Source organism: Zea mays, chromosome 3 (assembly GCF_902167145.1).
Source record: "Zea mays cultivar B73 chromosome 3, Zm-B73-REFERENCE-NAM-5.0, whole genome shotgun sequence".
Classification (NCBI taxonomy): Eukaryota; Viridiplantae; Streptophyta; class Magnoliopsida; order Poales; family Poaceae; genus Zea; species Zea mays.
In genome coordinates this window covers 137,476,050-137,482,049 of record NC_050098.1, presented here as the reverse complement: position 1 = coordinate 137,482,049, position 6,000 = coordinate 137,476,050, and the positions used below count along the sequence as shown (strand labels likewise).

The following is a 6,000-nucleotide window of genomic DNA, read 5'->3' as shown; positions in this document are numbered from 1 at the left end:
TGTTCCACATAGACAAGGCTTGGTTGAAGGTCAAGAGCATCCACTTCTACGACTTCGGTTGGCACACGAAGACACTTCTGAAGTTGCGAGACGTGAAACATACCATGGAGTCAAGGGTGTTGCTCTGCTTCTTGATCCTCCTCGAGAAAGCCACTGGCGACGTGTAGTGCAACTACACGATGTCGCTTGTGGAGATATTTTAGTGTCGTCAAGTAGAACGTCGAGCTCCAACGGTCAACGTTAAGCCCCCCTATCAGCGGCCTCAGACACATGAGGAAAAATAGGGTACAAAATTGTATTCAATCATTTTTTTCGTTTTATTAAATGACGAAATAGCATTATAGCATGTGTGACATGTTTCATAATGACATTCAGATGAAATCCATCAAAATCTATACCACTATATAATTCACTAGTTTAAACTTTACAAAAACCCATTTAACTAAATCACATGTACACCTATAACATCTACTGAATCCACCAAACAAATTGCATCCATACTTAACACACCATCAAAACCAATGATTCAAATCGCCGGGTAACTCTCTATCTTACTTAAATCTAACAAACAATATTATTTAGATCATTTATCATACATCATTCTATCCCCTTGACCCTATGGTCCTAGCCTCTCCCTCCGCGCGTCTACGCCGCCCCCTAACCTTACTCATGCCTCCATTGCCGCCAATCCCTCCTCTTACGCTGTCGTCGTCGTCGACCCTCTCCCCTCTCTAGAATCGTAACATTATTACCCGCTAATGGTTAATAATGGTGAAGTACAAAGCCAACTTCTTATAATGGGTAAAATTCTAAATTTCTGCCTTAGAAAGATAGTGGATCCAATCTTTGAAGTGGTAAACGGAGGAAGTCCAATATTAAAACTGGTAATAATTGGCAGAAATCTCATGAAATCAAAATTTACTCCTAGATGACTTGCTAATTGGTGCTAAATTCATCGAGGCACGCGAACTCAAATCAAGATCTCTTCTTATGAGTTTGCTTGGCGGAGCTCGATTCGCTGCGTCGCTGAGCCTGAGTAATCGATTCGTGCTGGGCGGTGGCGTGGTCGGAGGGATCTGAATCCTAGCGCCGTCCGTATCTGAAACCCGCGCCGGCGAGCTGCTCGGCGCCTCGGTGGCATGGGTGGCTGGAAAGCGGGGGAGAGGAGAAGCAGCGGAGATATGAACGGAGGCGGCGGCAGCAGCCGGGACGAGTTCGGGCGGGCGGTGGCGCGGGCCGCGGTGGCGCAGGCACTGCAGGCCGCGGGGTTCGATTGCGCGCACCGCTCCGCGGTGGACGCGGTCGTCGACACCGTCCTGCGCTATATCACCCACCTGGGCCGGTCTGCCGCCTTCCACGCCAACCTCGCCGGCCGCGCGCACGCTAATGAGCTAGACGTCATCCAGGCGCTCGAGGAGGTCGGCGCCGACACGTATGGTTTCGCTGGCGCGGCAACCACGGGCCACTGCCTCGTCGGCTCTGGCGTCGTCAAGGACCTCATGGCGTTTGTCCATTCCAAGGACGAGGTGCCGTTCGCGCGGCCGCTGCCTAGGTTCCCCATCCAGCGCGTGGAGCCGCAGCCTTCTGCCAGCTTCACTGTGACTGGGAGGGAGACTGGGATGAAGCACGTGCCGGAGTGGCTGCCTGCTTTCCCAGATCCGCACACCTATGTGACGACGGAGGTGTGGGTTGAGCCGCCGGCGACCAAGGACAGGGTTGACAAAGTGGAGCAGGTGCGGCAACGAAGGAAAGCTGAGAAGTCCCTGCTCAGCCTGCAGCGAAGGCTGGCTATGGCTGGTGCGGATAGGTTTCGTCCAGCTGTGGCACATGATAATGCGCTGAAGGGGAAGGAGATACAGGCAGCTGGGACGAAGAGAAATCCATTTCTTGAGCCAGCATTGTTACCTGGACAGAAGGATGTATCAGAGGTTGATATGCCTCCGGAAAAGAAGAAATTCTCTGTCCTTGAGGCATTTGCACCAGCTATTCAAGCTAGAACCATCAGGGAGATTGATGCTAGTGCTGGGTTGGATCAAAATCAAAGGAACATTGTTCCAAAAGAGAGGGCTCCAGTTCATCTTAAGATTGGATTTAGTAATAAGTCATTAGCAGCAGCTCAGAATTCAAGAGCCCTGGATCTGAGGGATGATCTTTTCTTCTTGAAAGAGGAAACAAAGGATGATAAGAAGCGGAGAGCGGGCATGATATTAAGGGCATCAATGGAGAACCCACAAGAACTTCCTCAGCTCTAAAGTTGTTTATGGAGGAAGTCTGGTACTAATAGTGGAGTCGCATCGTGTTGTTGTGATCATGGAACTTCAGTTTCTAGAATCTTGAGGTAAACATTTATCTTGTGGTAACTCATTGGTCTATGCTGTCAAATGCTCTAGAGGCCCATGCGGATGAAACCCATGTAGTTGAAAATCCTGTGTGCATCAAAATGGTGGAACAATTTGCCAAATTTAGCTGGGCAATGTCTTAGTGTATATTTGTTTATTGCTTATTTAGGACAATGATACAGAGCTCTACAAAACATCTATGCATCTATCCGTTAGCTGTAGCTACTTTGATTAGTCTTGGATGGTAGAAAATCTGGAATTTAAAACTTACCTTTTTGGTAGGCTTGCTCTGCTCAGTATTATTAGCAATTGATCTACCATTGGACAATAATCATACATGGTTTTATGCCTAAATGTTTCCATTGAAGCTGGAATCGATTGTATTGCGTGCAGTCACTATTTCATGTATGCAAAGGACAGTGAGCAGGATATACTAGTTCTGTGTTAGGACTCTTAAGAGAAAACTAAATCTGGATGTGCACCTAAAAGAGAGAATAGTTTGCTTAACCAACTACTTGGAATTAGGCTATCAGTCTAGAAAAAAAATCTGTAAGTTCGGTATTATGACTATCCTGCACCCACCCCTCCAATCTAGTGCCTAGGACTTTATTAGAGTGTTTATGGTATGCTGGAGATATGGCAACACAACAAGAAGTTTGCCTGTAAAGTAGGTATTTCCTTGCCTATGTCCTTTCACATGCTTGTAACCTCTGTCACCAGGAACTTTTAAGCTGTTTGGTTTGAGGAATGATCTAGTCTATCGTCTTCTCACTCCTCACTTTTTTGTTTGGTTTGTGGAATGGATTGAGTTGATCCATCATCACCTCATTCTTTATAGTTATTTAGTTAGTACTAATATGAGGAATGAGGTCATCCCACCAAATTTGAGGAATGGACTCATGATGCATCATCACATTTTGGATGAAGTGATTCCTCAAACCAAACACCCCCTTTATGACTTTGCTTGTAACTAGATTTCTATTTTTGTGCCCTCCATATTATTCCTATTGAGCAACTCTGCATTATGGCTTCATATGTTGCTCTTTTAGATACGATAACTTTGTTTGGTGGAAATGCCAATTTTAGTGTTTGGTTACCTACTTAGCTTGTTTTCTAAGTGAGAATATGAGATGGGGACATAGCTATCTTCTCTCCAAATAAGAGAAACAAGATACAATCTTTGGTTACCTTGTTTTGTAAGCCATACTGTGACATATGTATCTTTTCTTTCTCTATAGAAGAAACGAGATATAGTTTCATAAGATGGGAGAGAAAATAATATGCCATGACATGTATTCTCTATTGTGTTTTGTTGCTGCCTCTTAAAAAGTATGCAGGATTCAAGAATCCATATTACTATTTGAGATGTAATGCCTCCAGGGCGTTTCCAAACATATAGTTACATTGTGCTATGCACTTCTGTGCTGATTTGTTAACGTAAGAGAATAATACAAGTTTCCATGAAGACATGATAATATAGCTAATGTAACGTCATTCCTTAAACGTAGAAATCTCTCTGTTGAAGAAGTAACACATCATATTGATCACTGGCAACTATAGTCTATATGGGCGCCATGTTTTTTTTAAAGTAGATATAGCACCTGGTACAGCATTTAGTGATTCTACTGCAGCAGTTAAAAAGTCCAAAGCTGAGAGTAGTTCACAGCAGATTTGGTAATAGTTAAGGACACCAAACCAATACACCATCATACTGTTATTGCCTTTTCAACACCCGAAGTTTACTTTACTGAATGGATCTACCTTCTAGTAGGAATTATTTATTCTTTGATGACATTCTGTTCTTTAATATTGCGGTAAATTAGCATTTCAATAAATTATTATTCTGACACGAGGTTTGGTGATTTCTGCAGGCCATGTGTCTGTGATGCAACCTTCCTCAGAAGCTTAACCTGCACCCATCTCCCGACTTTACATTTTCCTCGAATCACCAGGCGTTGATAATTCAGCAGTGCTGTAACTGTAGTTCAACAATCTCACTGCATTGAAACATGCTTCTGCTGGTATTTTATATGTAAGTGTTAGTGGGTTGTTTCAAAGGGAGCTGATTTGTTAGGCCGTGGTTCCTCCGCAGACATGGCATCCAAAGGAATGATGCTCTAGAGTTACATTTTTGTAGCTGTATTGGATAGAGATGTTTGTACAAAAGCTAACTTTATTCTTCTGACCAAGACTGGCCACAGACAGGGTTGATATACCTAGTGGGTTACTCTAAAGAGCCAGCTTCTGTGTGCAGTATGTTGGTCTAATACTGCAATAAGACCCCCCACACTATTGCTGTGTTTGGGACAAAAACACTTTCCAGATATCTGATGGACTTGTCTACGAGGATTGGTTGTTTCTAGTTGATGTCGTGCTTCATAGTTGGAGATTGGGACTGTAGTATGACCCCCCCCCCCCCCCCCCCCCACCCAAGTCTAACCTGAGCATTCCTGAATGAACTTTCAGATATTTAAGAAGGCGCGTGTTGAAATGTGTCTGGAGCTTGTACATTAGTCTGTGTGTTTGCGTGGAGTGTGAAGATCTTGAGAGATAGCATGCTGGCTTGTTGTGTGTATGGAGCTTGTGTATTCCCGTGGATATTTTGTGTGAAGATCTTGAATGGCAGCGTGCAGATGTGTTTCTGGATCTTGTGGACCTGTCTGTCTCTGCGTAAACGCGACTAGATCAGTGACAGAGAGCACAAGAAAATGGTTCCTGACGCTGTAAATTGTTTCTTTCGTGTTCAGGACGAGCTATAGATCTTATGCTCTTTTTCGAAATCGGCACCATATTGACTGCCTTCTATGGAAATGGACCTTGACCAAAATTTTTACATTTTAGCCATTTTTACAAAGAAATTTCTCATTTAGACCCCTGGAGGAACTAATTCTATATTTGGACCCTTTTCTCTGCGCCATGAGCCATGCCGTCGATGTAACACAGCTCGGCGCCAAGGTGTCTGCTCCGCTGGCATGGACGGGTCGAGGTGGCAACCGACGTGAGTCGTGACACCTAGCTCGGCGCCACACATCTTGACACCGAGCTAGGATGTGTGACACTGGTCGAGGTGGCAACCGACGTGAGTCGTGACACCTAGCTCGGCGCCACACATCTTGACGCCGAGCTAGGATGTGTGACACTGCGACCGAGAAGAGAGAACAACGATACAAAGCTACATACGCGTAGAAGCCGGTGTTGTCACGGTTGATGAAAATGGCAGGGCTTCGTCCCATCGAGATCGAGTCGTAGCCGGGCACGATCATGCATGTGTGGGCTCCCAAGCACCACGTCGGCAAGAAGGGCACTTATAACATTTAGGGTGTGTTTGGTTGAATGTACATGGAGGAATGAAGCGGCCACATTTTCTATAATGTTTGGATGAGAGTCACGTAGGGGTTTTGGGTGATGTAAACACCAGAGTAATTTTTGGTGGCTACGTGATCCCAAAAAATTAAGGAGACGGTGTCATCCCACCTCATCCCACTTTAACCTCAAACCAAACACATTAAATATCCAATGAGTCACAGGTCTAGTCAATTCCTTTTGTTCCCGCGGCTGACACTTCATCGCTTGCATACTAGGCACACCATCGCTTGCTTTCGTTCCAGCGGCTGACATTGTCTAGTCAATTGTGAGTCACAAGTCGATCATGTAGCCTTTC

At 45.0% G+C, this 6,000-nt stretch overlaps 1 protein-coding gene across 1 annotated transcript; it reads left to right on the top strand.

Moving 5' to 3' along the window:
* Positions 1–663: 663 nt before the first annotated feature.
* Positions 664–4,983, top strand: LOC103650604 (transcription initiation factor TFIID subunit 8). The gene is made up of 2 exons (XM_008676175.4): positions 664–2,338; positions 4,211–4,983. Exon 1 carries the CDS (start codon positions 1,140–1,142, stop codon positions 2,250–2,252), a length of 1,113 nt encoding a protein of 370 aa, XP_008674397.1. The 5' UTR covers positions 664–1,139; the 3' UTR covers positions 2,253–2,338; positions 4,211–4,983.
* Positions 4,984–6,000: the final 1,017 nt, after the last annotated feature.

What these genes read in the sequence shown, in the direction of transcription:
- LOC103650604 (XM_008676175.4), top strand. Translation starts at nt 1,140, where the DNA reads ATGGGTGGCTGGAAAGCGGGGGAGAGGAGAAGCAGCGGAGATATGAAC.